The 17786-nt window shown below is 46.7% G+C and overlaps 1 protein-coding gene across 1 annotated transcript in view; it reads left to right on the top strand.

The window, feature by feature from the left end:
• The first annotated feature begins 9304 nt into the window (after window positions 1-9304).
• LOC145412951 (uncharacterized) overlaps window positions 9305-17786 on the top strand; it is a 210867-nt gene continuing 202385 nt past the window's right edge. The window contains 3 exon segments of the mRNA XM_080282770.1: window positions 9305-9391; window positions 9394-9425; window positions 11540-12776. Of these exon segments, the coding sequence (XP_080138896.1) occupies window positions 9305-9391; window positions 9394-9425; window positions 11540-12776 (1356 nt within the window).

The following is a 17786-nucleotide window of genomic DNA, read 5'->3' as shown; positions in this document are numbered from 1 at the left end:
GCTCTCCTACCCCCATGCCCCCCTCTCTTCCCATAGTACCTTCCTCCTCTTACCCTCCTTAGTCTTCGCTTCCCCCCCACTCTTATTTTTTCGCCTAGTTCCCCTAACCTCCTCATATACTGTGTCTTGGTTCTCTCTCTCTCTCTCTCTCTCTCTCTCTCTCTCTCTCTCTCTCTCTCCTTTTTCATTCCTTCAGTGTTGTCCTCTACTTCCAGAGATCTTTCTTCCTTAACCTACCCTAGACCTCTACTCCTCCACCAGTTCTGTTCTTTCTCACTCCTTGTCCCTCTCTTCTCTTCATTTCTTCCTCGTTCCTTTCCCAACCTCTTCACCATCTCTCCCGTCCTTCCTCCCTTCCTCCTCTATTTCCTTCCCTCCCTTCATCTTCTCCATCCTTCTTCCAATCCCTACCACCTACGTACACCCTCCCTCCCTCTTCCATTCCGTCCCCATTTCTGCATCCTCTACTCCCCTTCCCACACCCTCTAACCCTCTCCCTTCCCCCACCCCCCTCAGTTCCCCCTCCTCCCCACCCAGACTCCTGAAACAATCGCCCTCGCTCCCCAACTTTATCCTTTCCTCGCCCCAATCAGATGTTGAGGCGAGTTCGAGGCGGCCACAACCTTTTGAAGTCGAGAATCCCATTGTTACATATTGGCAGTTTGACCCTCAGAGGTTTTAAGGCCCTGCATGTGATCTTGGGTCTCTGTTGGATATAGTGGTCGGTGCTCTTACTCTCTGTGGCTTTACTCTCGCTTCTCGATTTCCCCTCCCACATCTCTCTCTCTCTCTCTCTCTCTCTCTCTCTCTCTCTCTCTCTCTCTCTCTCTCTCTCTCTCAGCCACTAACCACACGCATCCTTCACCTTTCTGTTCACATCTGTTGCAATTTTCCTTCCTTCCTTTACCCTTTAAAACTGCATTCCTTCTGCATTCCTGTATCATTCTTCCAGTCTCTCCTATTTCATTTCTTTCGATTATTATCTCCATTTTCTGTTTTCATTCCTTCCCAATCTTAGGTTTTCCTTTGAGATAATTGTCTTTGCTCTTGCATCTCTCTTCTCTATTTTCTTTTCGTACTTATCTTTCCCCATCTCATCTTTTCTCTTTGCTTTCTTTTCCCTACTTGTTTTTTTCCCCCCTTACTTTTTCTGTTCCTCAAACTTCTTCCATCATTCCTCCTTCTCCTTTCCTTCCTTCCTTCCTGCCTTCCTTCCTTCCTTTTTTCTCTGTCTTCTGTCATAAGTCTCATCCCCTTTCGTACATTCGTTTCTTATTTTGCTTCCTCTTCCATCCCCCATTCTACCTACGTTCCTGTCCAGTTTTCCATATTCCTCCCTCTTCCTTCCATCCTTCCTCTCTCCTTCCTCACCCCTCCTTCCCACTCCAGTTTCCCCTTTCCCTCCGTTTCTTTCCTTCTGCATCCATGACTTTTTGCACTCCTTACTCATTCTTTTTTCTTCCATCCGGCACTTCCTGTTCTCTGTTCCAGGTCTTTGTTATTCTTCCATCGTTCCCTCCTTCACTCATCCCACTCTGTATTCCTTGCTCTTCCTTCTTTCCCTCCATCGCGTACTCTTTCCACTCACTCCCCATTCCTTCCTCTAGCTTTCCTCCAGTCTTCACTTTCCACACCCATTCCACATCTCCCTTTCCTTCCGTCCTTCCTTTTCTTTCCATTCCTCCTTCTCCACACTACTTTTTCCTCCCCTCTCTTGTCTCGTTGTGTAACTTTCTTATGAGTCGACTTCTGCGAATTACGCCTTTGAAGTCGAAGGGGGGCAGGAGGGGGCAAGGGGGGGCAGAAAGAGGAGGGGAAGGGGATGATAGGAGGGGCCCGGAGGATGGGAGGGGAGCCAATGGGGGCGGTGAGGGGGGTGTTTGGGAAGGAGAGGGGGGTGGGGGAGGGGGATGTAAAGAATTGGAGGGGACCAAGGGGGACCAGAAAGAGGGGGTGGAGGGAGCAGCTTTTATTAATTTCGAGAAGGAAGCCATGACGCTGAGGTCTCGAAGCTGTGAATCTGGGTGGGAGGGTGGGCTGGTCTCCCTTCCCATCCAGCCTAGGGAGGTATTAGTCGGATGAGGAGAAGGAGAGGGGGTTGAGGGATGGATGAATTGAGGAAGATTAGAGGGATGGGAACGGGAGGGAGTTGAATAAGGAGTGGGATAGATATTGCAAGAACCAGATGAGGGAAGACGTGGAGTGAGATGATATTGAAAATTTAAATGAATTATTCCCTACAGTACGGTGACTTTTTCCTTTTTTCTTGCTATATGCGGACTATTTTATTTAACTTAGGTGAGACTTTACGACTGAGGGGGTTAGATGTACCCTTGAATAGTCATTTCACCACGAGAGACCTTGGGTAATTTAGATATAATCATTGGGAAGTAGAAAGAAGTTAAATAGGACGTCATCGTGGAGAAGGTTGGCTCCAGGCAACAGGCTGGAATTTAATAGGTCACAATAATATTCTGGGAATCAGCAGTTTTGAGAGACTGATGAATCATGCATGATGTTGGAATTTTATGGATCAAAAAGTATTACATTACTTGGATAACAGAATATAACCGTATGGATTAAGGAAAGCTACATCCCATCCCATAAATTTTTAAGCTCTCGAGCTAAATAAAATCTCCTGGTTGTAACAAGGATACTATAAAAAAAAAAACATCAAGGCACTGAAGTCGTTAAGCATAAAGTAGCTGAATGTGGCGGCAGTAGTTAAGTAAGTCGCACTCATTAAAAAAAAGGAAGGGGAGGAGAAGGGAGGGGGGACGTCGAGAAGAGGAGGAGTAAGGTAAGGTAGGCAGGTGGATGGATTGAAAGGGGAGAGGTGGGTTAGTGGGATGGGTGAAATGGGATAGGTCTTGATAAGCTTTGGCTTGGATACGGTAGAAAGAGATAAGTGGATGGTGAAAAAAGAAAGGAACAGCCAACCTATATCTCTACAGTATTTGAATTTTGAGTCTGGTAGGTTTAGCAGACTGTAGTTGAATTTTGAATCTTACTGTATTTGGGATAGCAGACTTGGCTGGGAGAGAAAAGAAAATATACCTATATTCTGTTTTATTTGAATTTAAGCTTTGGTTGAGAAAGTATGGAAACGTCTTCCTATATATTATATCCACTGTATTTGAAGTATTCTCTTTGACTTCTTAAGGCTTTGTTCTTCATATAGTTTCATAATCCCAAAGAGAAGTTATGTGACGTTAAGGGAGGGAGAAATTTAATAGTCAGGAGCAAAAGTTCTCCTACTATTCCTCTTCGTCTGCTTTACACTTACGAGCATGTCCATCAATTTCCTCCCCGACGCGTCATATCAAAGAGACTCATTTATGGGCAGAGAAACATACCAAGCCTCACTCTTAGCTCCTGGGAAAAGTGGGAAGTAGAAAAGATGAAATACTAGGCGAACTTTTTTGGTCTCTGGATATACAAGTAAATGTAAAAGGATGACAGAGGAGTCAGTTGGTTTAGAATTAAGGGAGTTTGAGTTAGTGATGAGAGGGAATGAAGAGCAAATCAGGAAAATGAGAGATAAAAGAGATGAAAAGATACCGTAGAATCGGGACGAATTAAGGCTGGGTTAGATTCCCAAGCACCTCATAATGACTGATCCGGGGGAAGAAAAGTGGAGAAAAATTAAAATGCGATTAAAGGAAATGTGAGACGGAAAAAGGAGGAGGAGGAGGAGGAGGCGGCTTAGGCCAATGCCTATGGACTGCACAAGGGTCAGTGAGGCAGACATTCATTTTTAGCAACAATAAATCCCCACTATTCCCCTACACCACGACACGCAACCGTCGAATTTACAGTGCAGGTCCCTAATTCAGTTTTGGTTACGAACAGGGTTGGATAAGAGATATGGACACGAAGAATGGAAAGTGAAAGAAAATGTGAATAAAGGTGGAAGCATAGAGGTAGGAGTAGGTGGAAGTAACTGACTGATTGAGAGAAAATGATGCAGCATTTAGAGAGAGAGAGAGAGAGAGACTTCGAGGAGATGGGTGGGGGGTGAGACTTAGCTAAGGCAGGGGTGTCGGTGTGGCAGTACGGTGTTTGCTTATCATTCTCTTGATTTACGGCGTAGTTCGGATGGAAATTCTCCTGGCGGTGCTCTCGATAAATATGCTAATGAAGAGCTTTTAAGGTTTAGAGGGAGGTGCTAGGAAGAGAGAGAGAGAGAGGGAGGGGGGAACTTGTAAGACTAACCATATAAGTAGATACAGATAGATAGAGAATGGTAGAAAGAATAAGATAAAAAACGAAATAATGCTAAAAGTAAGACAGTACCAACTTTGTTAGGTAGAAGATCGATAGACAGGCAATAACATGAAAAACTAGACAGATAAACACAAATGGATAGACAGGTCAGTGGAAAAACGAGCAAATGAACGGATAAATGATAGAAAGTACAGAGAAAGGCATGAAAATAAGTACAACAGAGAGAGAGCATGTAGTTGGTAACAGAAAAACAAACAGATAGATGGATAGACAGATGGACAGAGAGACAGAGGCGAGAGCTGCTGACAACCTTTAACTCACCTCTAACCCCAGCCTCTCCCCTTCCCTTCCCTTACGCCTGAATTTATACGCATGAATCAGACTCCATTTGGCGTATTAGTGGCGTAATCGCGCGAGCCTTACTGGGAATACGAACATTCTCATTACGCACGAGAGCGGGGGAAGCGAGGGAGGGGATGAGAGGGAAGGGGAGGAATGTAGGGGGGGGAGGGTTCAGAGAGAGAGAGAGAGAGATGGAGTGACAGTGGAAGGGTGAGAAAGGGTATGTAGAGGAACTGAAAGGGTAGGAAGGAGAGGGATGTGGAAAGGAAAATAAAGGGGGGAGGGTATAGTGGAACAGGTGAGGGGAAGAGGGAAGGGATAGGAGAGAGGGGAAAAAGGAAAGAAGACATGAGGAGGGGGGAAGTGGTTGAAAGTAGAGAAGATAAGGGGAGAAACTTGGGAAGCAAGAAAGAGAAAAGGGAAGAAAAAAAGGGAGAAAGGGAGGAAAGGAGGGAGAAAAATTGAAAAACTGTGTAGAAGAAGAGGAAAATTAGACAGAGCATAAGACGCGGATATATGGAAGAAAAAAGAGAGGGGCAAGCAAGGAGAAAAATGTATGTGCGAGAGAGCAAAAGGGAAGTAAAGGAAGGGGAGAGACACCGGATAAGAGGGCGAAAAAACTGTGTGTGCAAGTAAAATAAAAGAAAAAGGCAAAGGGGAGGAAAAGAGTGGAGAAGCAAGATAACAAAATAGAGAAACGAGAGGAGGAAGAGTGTGGAAAGGAAGGGAAGATGAAAAAGAGAAATTAAGAGAAGGAAAAGAGAATGGGAAAGGGAAAAACGTAAGAAAAGAGGTGGAAGATAAACATGGGTAAGGAAGAAAATGAGAGCGGAAGAAGAGGCAAAAATAATGAGAGAAGGAAAAGAAAATGAAAGAAAATAGATAATTGAGGACTGGAGGAAAGAGGGAGTCAGTGTTGGAGGTAGGGTGGGAGGTTAGCGTCAGTGGTATTCCCGACGGTCAGCTGATGGAGTCTCGTCGTCTCACGTAATGTCAACAAAACACACGTGGTCTCTTCCTCATGCATGCCACGCCACCCCTCACACAAATCTGTCTCACCCCCCACGCCTATATCTTACCCAAATTTTCCCTAGACCCATGCCCAATTCGGCCTAAGACCTACACCAAAACCATCCGTACAGCCACGCCAAAGATAGTAGCTACCACGTAACTTGTTGTTGTACTTATCATCATCGCCATTATTATTATTATTATTATTATTATTATTATTATTATTATAGCTCAGAGACAAACGACCACCCCTTACGGGATTACGGTGTCTGGTTATTGACAGATAATTATTATTATTATTATTATTATTTATTATTATTATTATTATTGTCATCATCCATATTGGTATTACTGTTCATCCCCATTGTCTGTACAGTTATCTTCGTTTTTATCTGTGTTCTCTTTAATGTAGCACGGAATATGTGGGTTTCGTTCGTCTGCCTGTCGTTCCATCGATCCTTGTGTCTGTCTGCCTGTCTGTCTATCGGAGCTATCGAGAGTGAGAGAGAGGGTGTGATGACGGAGGCAGTATTGGACTTGCCCCCCCCCCTCTCTCTCTCTCTCTCTCTCTCTCTCTCTCTCTCTCTCTCTCTCTCTCTCTCTCCCTGACTCATGTGATTCTCCTTTGATTCATTCAGTCAGTGAGTCAGAGAGAGAGAGAGAGAGAGAGACATTCATCACTCTTCATTAGTTACTTGCCCCACCTTTCCACCCATCACTGCACTTACTTGCATTTCCCCCGTTACTTCACTAATCAATTTGTTTTATATACCTACTCAGCTGCACTCACTGATCCTCACATTCACGTAATCTACCATTTACTCATACTTTCTTGTGCAGTCAGTTACACTCTTACTTGATTACCCCCATATCCATCCATTTGTATCTTCACTCACCTAGCCTACTCATAGACAAGTTGCAGTCACTCCCTAGTTCACTCACTTATTCTTTTCATTTACAGAACACTAATATTGTTCACTCATTCAAGAATACACTCCCTCGTGCACAGAGTCATTCACTCATTCATACATTCACTCAGTCCTTCCCTTGCGCACTCATTTTCATTCACGCAGTCGCTCCGTCATTCACACGTGCACTCGGTTTTTTGGTGGACTCAGCGCCACAAGCCTCTCATTCACACCTCAGTCACAAGCGGCTTTCAGGCCCGTTCGATCCCCAGGTAAAGAAAGCAAGCACAGACGAACGCACGCACACACTCGGATACACACAGGCGAGCAAGCAAAATATTACACACACACACACACACACACTCGAAGTAAGTTCCTAAGAGATGCATACCGTAAGATTTGGTTGTTATATAAACAGTCGATGAGGACGTTACCAAAGAGCACCTAATATTGCACTCTCAGCTGACCGCAAACAGACTTAAACTGGAAATAAAGCAGGAATCGTGAGAAAGAAATAAACTTACGTACTGATATTGTCTTTATGGTGAGGATGCAACAGATTTAGCCCGACTAGAATTCCCGGTAGATTGAATCGAAGCTGCTCTGTCCAAAAGATAAGTATAGCATCGTACATGGGATACAATTGCTGCACTTCAATTTACCCCACCGTGTAATCTATAGACAGCGAGAATTGTTCACCTAGTTCTGTCAGTACCGTGAAGTCTTGTTCAGATTTGCACGTACATCAATATTTTTTTCTGCTTGTAAGGTGCCGTAACTAATTAAGGTTCTAGTGAATGTTGTATTTAACCCCTTGCAGTAAAAAAATAATGTCTAAGGTAAATAATATCGTGTGAAAATAGCAAGAAGTAAACAAAAAAAAAGTCATCGTGAAGAAAGGGTTAATGGCGTAAAATATGCAGAACTAACAACAGCAAATCACAAACATGACTAGCTGGGGGGGAGGAGGCGAGTATCCCCCTTCTGGTACCCTCTGACTCAACATCTTAGCGGTATTGGCTCCCCTGCTCTCTCTCTCTCTCTCTCTCTCTCTCTCTCTCTCTCTCTCTCTCTCTCTCTCTCTCTCTCTCTCTCTCTCTCTCTCTCAAGACGGTAGCACTCTCCTCCTTGCTCTCTACCTTTCCCGTCCCCCCCTATCCACCCTCCTAGCCCCCCTAGTCCCCTGACACTCTCTATAGCTCCCGCTCTCTGCCTCTCCCTCTCTAAACACCTCTCTCTCTCTCTCTCTCTCTCTCTCTCTCTCTCTCTCTCTCTCTCTCTCTCTCTCTCTCTCTCTCTCTCTCTCTCTCTCTCTCTCTCTAAACACCTCTCTCTCTCTCTCTCTCTCTAAACACCTCTCTCTCTCTCTCTCTCTCTCTCTCTCTCTCTCTCTCTCTCTCTCTCTCTCTCTCTCTCTCTCTCTCTCTCTCTCTCGTCTTAATCTACTACTTTTATCACTTTTTTCTCTTCCATTCCATCATCATCTCCCCCTTGCTCATCCTCCACTCTCTTTCTTTCCTCCATACACCCTCATTCACACTCTTCTCCATAATCATTCCTTCGCACTGTCTCTCCTCAGTCTCTCTCCACCACTCTCTTCACTCTCTCCCTCAAGCATCTGTCAAATCTTCGTCCTCATTCCTTACCTCTCCCACCCCACATCATCCATCACTCCCTACACTACCCCTCCGCCTCCTCCTCCCTGTCCCCCTCCTCTCTCTCTCTCTCACACACACACACACACACTCTCTTGACCACCTCTCTCTCTCCTCTCACTCACTCTCTCTCCTCTCACTCTCCCAAGGCGCCATGCCGTCTGAGAGGCTCCCTGTCAGCGGCCACCCACTTCCCTTCCTCTCACCACCAGCAGCCAGTTTAGCCCGCGGAGGCTTCTCAACCAGACGCTCCTCACCAACCTCCTCGCACTTCCCCACTCACGCGGCTTGCACTCATAACACACTCACTGCTCGTACTCACACACGGAAACACACTCTCACCATCGCCGCACCATCACCGGGCGTGTTTGTGATGGCATTCCTCCAGTGTGATTTTGCCACCAAGTGATTTAATTTTTTTACCCGTGTGAACTTCCTCGCTGGTGACGACGATGGCGGGGATTATCCTAAGGAGGTCACACATGATATTATTATTCATTGTTGTTTACCGCCCTGCCTTATAACACAATAATGCCCACATCAGATACTTCAGTCCTGACAGCCTTGATCAGCGGTGAATGTGGTGGCTAGTGAGTGGTTTGAAAATGAAGACGAGGTTGATTAAGCCCCCCGTGAAAGACTTGGTTCAATGTGTGTGTGTGTAGATGTGTATTTTTAATGTTGGCAAGGGGAAGGAAATTATAAAGGAGATTTGGACTTTTTTTGGTGACTCTTCTCGGGAGGGAGTGACACCGCGAGAGCCTTTGATACGCTGGGTTGTGAAGTGGGTCATAGGAGGTGGTTGGTGAGTGGGTGGACGGGTGGATTAGCCCCTCCCCCCCACACCCTCTCAATCTCAACCCCCCTATCTCACCTTTACAACGTCTTGGCACCCCCCCCTCGCTCTCCACACGCAAACGCACACACACCTACCCAACGTACACGCGCACACACACACCTATCCAACGTACACACGCACGCACACACAACCAGCGGTAGTGGTGCCCGAAAAGAGTGTCGTGAAAAGAGTAACCCCAGGATTTCGGTGACGAGGCCGGAGCAGAAAGAGAAAAGAAGAGTAAGAAGAAGAGTAGGAGCAACAGGTGCTACTCCCAAGCTAACCCTCCACCACCACCACCAACCCCCCAACAGGAAGTTTATATGGCACTGCTGGCCCTCTTCAGTGCCACCAGGAGAAGGCCATCTATCACCCCGAGTCATCCCAGCGAGCGGCCTCTCCCTCCTGCAGGACCCGCTTAGCCATGAGGTCCTTATTCGATAGGTACTAAAGGGCGCTTCTACCGTCTTTGGGAACTGTCTGCCGATTCTTTCCCCTAGGTTACCCAGAAAATAGGTGTGTGTGTGTGTGTGTGTGTGTGTTTTGTGCTTCAGTGTGAGTCTATTATTGTACTTTTTATCTTTAGATCGAATTTAGAATACTTGTCTTCAATGTTCAAGGTGTTTATGCTCATACTTTTTTTTTTTTCGCATTCGTATTTTCTCCGCAGATTACCGAGAAAATATATATTTGTTTTGTTGAGGTTTGTGTGTGTTGCTCTTATACTTAAATCCTCTTGTGAAATTTTGATTTATTGTTGCTCATGATTTCACAGACTTTATAATTATCTTAATGTTAAAGTGATATTTCCCGACATAGGTTAGAATGATGATGATGATGATGATGATACAAGCGACAAAGTAAAGGTTTGCCTGAATAGGGAATAATACGTAACTGCAGTGATAATTAGTTCAAGGGAAGTGTATGGCGCAAGTGTTGATTTTTGTTCGTCATGTTTGGTGACAGTAGCGTGACCGAGGCTACCGTGCGTAGGATGTGCTGATACGACAGAGGAGGTCACCCACATGTCCAGTTACAGAGCTATGAAAGATGTGTTTATGGTTTATTTATTGACACGCTCTGCTTAATAAAATCGTCTGTCGTTAGCTGGAGTAAAATACTAGAGTTGTTCCGACCGTGAAACGGTACATAACGGTTAATCACATCACTCGACGCATTTTTCGTTTAATCGCAAGGCGAGTAGAATATTTTAGTTAACAGTTTTATTGAGCTCAATCACTGAAGGAGTTGATTTAAGTTGTATGTAATCTCTCTGCTTCAGAAAACTGAATAAATCGTATCGATACAGCAAGGAGTCAAAACGATGTTACTGGATTCAATGGAGGTTTATCATTTAGTGCCTGACCCCATCCTTAGGTGGGATGTTGATGACGATGATAAATAATTTAGTTTTCTTATTCCAAAGCATAATATAAAACATTAATTCCTTCATTACGGAGTATCTCTGGTAGGCTAATTAGTCGCCTGATGATAATATGAATAGAATAAAAAATCATCTTGGTATAGTAGAGGTTAATGGAGATCTTTCTAACTCCTTGATTTCGAGGGGTATCTTCCAAGCTGAATAATTTCATCTGAGAATATCGGTAATAAAGGGGAAAATTCTTATTGGGTGTCATATTAACAAATTATAATTCTAGTGCCTCCTGGCAATCCTTTTGGAATAAGATCTCTCATAGTGAAGGGGTTGCTAAAAAAAGATGTCTGGTAATGGCTTTTCATATTAACATACACATGGTTCCTGACGCAATAGCAAAGTTGGCAGCTACACTTACCCCCTCCCCCCTCAATCTTGCCAATTCCTCCCCTCCCCTTTTGCCAACCCATTCCCCTCTCCAGTCAACCCCCACCCCCCATTATACCAATCTCCCCTCCCACCCCATGCCAACCAACTCCCCTCCTCTGCCCACCGCTGTCCCCATGCTAACCCATTCCCCTCTCCTGCCAGCCCCCACCATTCCTCTTTCCTGCCAGTCCCCACCACTCCCCTCCCCTGCAAGCCCCACCACTCCTCTGCCTTGCCAGCCCCCAACCCCCTCCTCCCCTCACTTTTATCTGGCCGGAAATTGGTGGTTGTGCACGTGGGTCTGTGAAGTGGTGGCCTGCATAAAGACGTCACGTGATGGCTCTTGACTTCCTAAGCTCCAAAACGCTTCTTGTGTTTGGCTTGGAACCCATTTAAGAACAGGCATCTGGCATGGATTAGGCTGTGGGGGTCGAGATGGTGTATGTTTGCTGGTGTGGTGTTTATTAAAAGATGTTCTTACCATCCGGTGTGCTATCGGGTTCTTATCTTTTGTTTTCCTGCAACTTGCTTTTTCCATTTATAATTTCTCACTACTCTTATATTAATTAGAGGTAATAGTTTTGTTGGGTGCATGGTGTTGCCAGACTGCAAAACACTGAGTACTTTACTTATATTTATTTTGATATTTGATGTGTGTGATTTTACTACTATTACTACTGCTACTACTACCTAGTATAATACTGCCCGTGTATATTGTTCGTATAGTAATGTTGGATTGTTTATGTTGCAGATGTAGTGTGCGTGTTGGCATGAGCTCGGTGCCCGGGGTGAGCCACGCCCACACCGAGGCCGCCCACGCCGCCCACGCCCCCGCGCGCCCCTACCCGCCCTACAACTGCCTGGTGGACATGGAGCTGGGGGAAGGCCTAACAGGGCGTCTGCTTGACACCCACAACCTCATCTTCGGGGAGGGTTTCTCTGATAGCCTTTCCTCGCGGGTTGGGGTAGACGGCGGCAGCGCCTACCGCCCCTGGGAGGCAGACCACCCGGGCGATCACCGCCCCCCTGACCCCCGCCTACACCCGCATGCCACGTCGGTGCCTATCCAGGTGCTGACCCACACACCCCCCGCCGCCGCATCCACGGCACAGATGGCGCATTACCCCCACGCCATCCCCACCTTCACGGACTCCTTTCCTGGCGGCCACGGTCCTCACCACCCTGTGCCGCCGCAGCACCCGGTGCCGCACAAGCTGCCGCCCTTCACCGCCTTCAGCCCGGAGCGCAGTGTAGGCAGCACCACGCCCTCGCCCCTGCCCGCCTTCAACACGCTGCCCTCGCCGCACGCACGCTACCCGCTGGTGCCGGCGCCGGTGCAGGCCCGCGAGATCCCCAACATCCAGCAGCAGATGATGGACGAGCGACACATCCGCATGTTTGAATCCCCCCAGGGCAGCGACCCAGCACCCTCCTCAACTACCCCCGCTCAGCTGTCCCCCGCCACGCACCCGCCGGCGGCCTCCACGGGCAGTACGTGCAGCAGCGGCAGCAGCAGCAGCACCAACACCACCTCCGGCCAGCAGCACCAGCAGACCTACGAGACCGGGTCCTCGCAGCTGCGGGTGGAGGCGCCGCGCTCCAGCGTCAAGCGGGCGGGGCGAGCCGGCTCCCTGGAGAGTTCGGAGAGTGACGCATCTGTGTCCGGCACTGAGAACAGCGGGCAGGTGTCCAGCGTGTCCTCCAGTGCCGCCAACAACGCCGACGCTACCAACAACACCCCCACCGGCCTGGGCGCCTCCGTCACCGTACCCTGCTCAGAGGGCGGCTTCCGGCCACCACCACCACAGCAGCCCCCGCCGCCCCAGGACGACCCCCCAGAAAAACCAGTCAAGAAAAAGCGAAAACGTTGCGGTGACTGCGTAGGATGCCAACGGAAGGACAACTGCGGGGACTGCGCGCCCTGCAGGAACGACAAATCTCACCAGATCTGCAAGATGCGACGGTGCGACAAGCTGACGGAGAAGCGGGTGAGTACAATACTCATGATGTGACCTGGACTGTTCATTTATCATCCTTTATGCAGGCCAGGGAATGTTATTCATGTAGTAATAGTACATTTTTTTTTTGTCATCTTGTTTAACATTTCTACAGGTTCCATTTTTAATCCTTGCAAATTTCATACATGTTATCCACAAGTGATTCCATATCGACATCAAGGTAAGAGTTGCAACCCTCAGGCGCACCAGTCGGGGAGACACCATAGTATGCTTAGGTTGTCGTGGTCACTCATCCATTACCATCCTCCCACTCTCACGCTGATGAATTGTGCAGGGCTGTGTGTGTGTGTGTGTGTGTGTGTGTGTGTGTGTGTGTATTATGAAGGCACATGTTGGTATGTTTCAGGTAATGTATGTAGGTTTGTATGACATGTTTACTCATATTGTCAGTGGCCACGTCGTCGTCCATGCACTTAGGCGTGTGTGTGCTAATGTATGTGTGAACTTAGTAACGAGCGAAATATGTTTTGGTTATGATATATATGAACCTGGTTGTGTGCGTAATAAGAGAGGTGCATTTAGTGTGAACTAATGTATGTACGTTTTATATGTGCACTTTGATATGCGAGAAAGGTGTGTGCGTAATAAGATATATGCACTTAGGTATGTGTGAACTTAGGTGTCGTATGTACGTAATAGATGAGATTAGGTTAGTTTGTACTGAGATATGTTTGCACTGTATCGAGGCACATGTGAAGCCAACTCATGTATGTCCACGTCGGTGTTAGTGCAGCGTGATGTATGTGGAAACCAAGTCAGTGAATATTTATTGTACTAATAAATATTATACTTAATACAGACATGCCTTGGGTATGTGCTTGCCAGTGTCTGTTTTATTTTGTTTTGGATATAAACATAAATTATATGACCCATTCAGTCCGTTTACGTCCTTTTTTTTTTATTATCTTAAGACCACCAGACAAGTATAGCCTGTTCAGGGGAGTCGTTTCGAGTTAGAAAGTAGATACAGCCTTCATTAACCCTTTTGCTGCTGTAAATACATCCTAGGTTGAAAAAAAAAAAAATCTGGTGGTAGTCAGTGGAAATAAGTCACTGAATTGAAGGTGTTAGCCTAAGCAATCTTGTGTACACGTCAATTGAAGAGTGTTGATCATAATTATGTACTCGTCGATGACAGGGTTAACATATATGCACGTCGATTGAAGGGGTTAACACATACAGGTATGCACGTCTAGTGAAGGGGTTAACATTTATCCACATCAGTTGAAGGGGTTAACATATTTGCACGTCGATTGAAGAGGTTAACATATATGCACGTCAGTTGAAGGGATTAACATATATGCAAGTCGATTGAAGGAATTAACATATATGCACGTCGATTGAGAGGGTAAACATATATGCACCTCAGCTGAGGGGATTAACATACTTGTATATGCACGTCGATTGAAGGGTTTAAGCATGTGCATGTCGATAGAAGAGGTTAACGTATGTGCATGTCGATTAATGGGATTTATTTGTGAACGTGGAGTGAAGGATTTAAGAGATGCTCGTATGAGTTGACTATATATATATATATTTTTTTTTATGTGTCCGACTCTGGGCATAGGCGCGCGTCTTTATGTGTACATTTAATTGTGTGCAGTTGGGCATGTGTGCGGTAGGTATTTGTGTGCGAGCGCGCCTCTCCGACCGGGGTCAAAGGTCACGCAGAACCAACTGGCAAATAGAATTAAAACAGGGGTTGTGCATGACGAGGGAGCAGGAGGGCCGGATGAGCCCGGTGATGGAGGGCCTCGAATTGCACCCCGGACCACGATTGGACAAGTTTCCCTGACTCCCCTGGTCCATCCCCTCCCCCCTGGTCCACCCCTCCCCCCGCACTCCCTCCGTCCCGGCTTAATGACGTGGGATTGCCTAAGACATCGTTCGCGCTGCCTATCATCACGTAAATCATGTCGAGTCTTCCTTGGACTTTGAGCGGAGGATGGAGTTTAGAGGACTTTTTTGTGTTCGGTCAATGTTCGTCCCTTGGCTATTATTTTACTTTGGCGAGGGTTGGAATTGGCAGTCAGGTTCACTGGGAATGTCCCGCATCATCACGTAGTTCAACCATGATTCGACTTTACCGCATTTTTGAAAATTTTGCGTCTTACCAATCTTATGATTTGAACAGAAAGTGCTGTCATCGTGAACGACCTTTACTTCCCACCGTAACTTTGCGAAATGGACTCCCTGCTCAGCTATGCACACCGTATGCTTAGCCTGGACAAGTAGCACTTAGGCTGCATACCGATGAGGCATTGGTAGGGCTCTCTTTTTTTTTTTTTTTTTTTTTTTTTTTTTTTTTCCAGTGAAGGAACTCAAAATACTGTTTTTTGTCGTGGGCTGCTAAATTTTATTTCCTCGGTCGCTGCGAAAGAAAAGGAGAGAAAACGGTATCCTTCCTATGTAACTAACCTCCTTTGGCACCTGAGGTTCCGAACACAGAGCCACTGTAGCCTTCGTTTATGTACCTTTTAACGACCGTGCTTACAGAGCTGCGATAAAACACGACTGTGGGTGCTGCAGTGTCTGTTTTTTGCACCCGGTGTACACACGGCCGGATTATGAAGTGGGCTTACAAGAAGAGGCGGTGCTTGTTGGTGGCTGACAGTAGCGCCTCTCATGCCACACCTGTGCTGGCGTTTTGCAATTTGTGGGCGCTGCCGGCAAAGACTCACACCGCTATCGCCCAACGTAAACCCTCTCCCGTCGACCCCGCTTGATGGTAGGTATTAGTTGGTTAAGCTTTAGCAACACGCGCTATCGGTAGAGTAAACTAGCCCGCGTATGGCTCACTCCGATTACTTTCTTCCTCAGTGTAGTGGGGAATATAGGAGATACCTTCTCTGTAAACCCTTGCACCTTCACCTAACCTCCTTGTTTGTGGTGTTGCTTGTGTTAACCCTGGTTGTCAGTGGCGCGATGAACAACATAACACACCTTCGTCAGTAGCGCCATTCATCCCCCGCCCCCCCCTGTACCTGGAGGTCTTATCTTCGTCGGGAGTCATGAGGAAAGCCCTTGTGCGGTGAGTCAACGTCGGGGCGGAGGGTGGGTGTGAGAGGCGGCGTTGTGGCCCCTCCGGTGATTCATCAGTGTGACTCATGAGTAAGAGGAAGAAGAGCGAGAGTGAGAGAAACCAGAACAGCGGGATCTCTTGTTGTTTTGGGTGTTGTATGGTGTGGTGGTGGTTGTTATGGCTGTGAAGGGAATTAATATAGAAGGCGTAGTAACAGGATGTAAGATAATGTGAGTACTTATATTAAAGATCGGTCTCTCAGGTTAGTGTAAAAAGAATATAGAAAAGAAAATAGAGGAAATGGAATAAAAAAACACCATCATAGCCGATACAGTTCATAATAAATTCAGTAAAATTAAGTCACATATAACTACTGCGGCAAGGATGGAGAATGTTACGAAAATAATGAATGCGTAGGAGGCAGCGAAGGTCGTGGCCAACTGATAAGGAACTGACTTGTGCAATACATAAACAGAGTGAAGGACATGACGAGATGTATTGGCAAGGGAATTGTGAGAATAGGCTTCATTGGATGCAGGTGGGGCGGGGTGGTGCTGGGGGTAGGGTAGATGGATGGATGGATACATGAATGGAATGGATGGATAGATAGAAGGATTAATGGGATAGAAGTGGGAGGTGAGTATAGAGTGGGGTGATACTGGGGGCAGGGTGGATGGATGGACGGATGGATAGATGGTACACGAATAGAAGGATTACCAGGAGTAAGAGTGGGGTGGGGTAGTGCTGGGGGGTAGGCTGGATAGATAGAGCAGTAGGACAGAAGGAATGGGAGGTAAGAGGAAGTAGACCAGCCGAGGTATATTTTGATTGACTGTTAGTGGAACATTGAGTTATATACGATAGTGCTTTGCCTTAACAGTTAGTTGCCAGGCCAAATAAACTTGCCAGTTAATCTCAATAGCAGTCAGCGTCAGTCATTCAGTCACTTACCAGTCGGTTTATTAAGGTGCATTAACTCAATCTGTTAGGCTAGCCAGCTCCACCACCAACCAGCCTTACTCACAACTACTCACAGGGAACTCCAGCCACTCACATTATCTTCCACTCGCTCACTCACACACCCACTTGCTCTATCAGATTTTCATGGCTGTAATTCATCTGTCACTACTTCAAGCGCTCATTCACTCGTCTTCCACCAGCAGCCTTACTCACAACTCAGTGGCATTTCCAGCTGCTCACATAATCTTCCACCCACTAGCTTTACCAAACAAATTTTCTGGGATGTAAATTAATCTCTCATTATTTCAAGCGAACATTCACTCTAGAACTCAGCCACTCATTCTCAGGCACTTACACACTTCCACTAACCCACTCAAGTCATTCACTTAATCCTCTGCTTACCATCCTACTCACACTCACTACCTTAGTTACTCAATGCCTACGTGCTCATTCAACTTTCCACTTACCCTCCGAGTTACTCGATCACTCTCCCACCTGCCTGTATTCCCCCACCCCCCACCCCCACCCCACCCGCCACTCATTCGCTTCCACACCTATCTCCCCTCCCGTTCATTCACTTTCCCACCTACGTCCCTTCTCAATCAGTCATACACCATCCTTCCTGCCCACCCCTCCAGTCACTACGACAGTCTTTCTACTCACTGGTACCTAGCTTCGTAACCTGTCTAAACAGTCATCCATCTTTTCATATATTTGTCTTCCCAGTCACCAAATCACTTTCCTAAATCACTTCCACTCACTGCACTTTCCCAACCCATCCACTTACCCATGCACCCTTCCAGTCCCCCATTCAGTTATCCTTCCTCCCATTCAAAACACCTCATTCCCAACCCATTTACCATTTCATATTCTCAGTTCCCTCCCCCATACACCACACCACTTTCAGCTCCACAGCACACCCTTTTTCAGTCTCTCCACTCCTCCCAACACACCCATTTTCCCAGTCTCCCCACTCCTTCCACGGCATCCATTAGACC

Source organism: Coenobita brevimanus, chromosome 94, assembly GCF_032717465.1.
Source record: "Coenobita brevimanus isolate Jiangsu-jjx chromosome 94, ASM3271746v2, whole genome shotgun sequence".
Lineage (NCBI taxonomy): Eukaryota > Metazoa > Arthropoda > Malacostraca > Decapoda > Coenobitidae > Coenobita > Coenobita brevimanus.
This window is presented reverse-complemented; position numbering and strand designations above follow the sequence as displayed.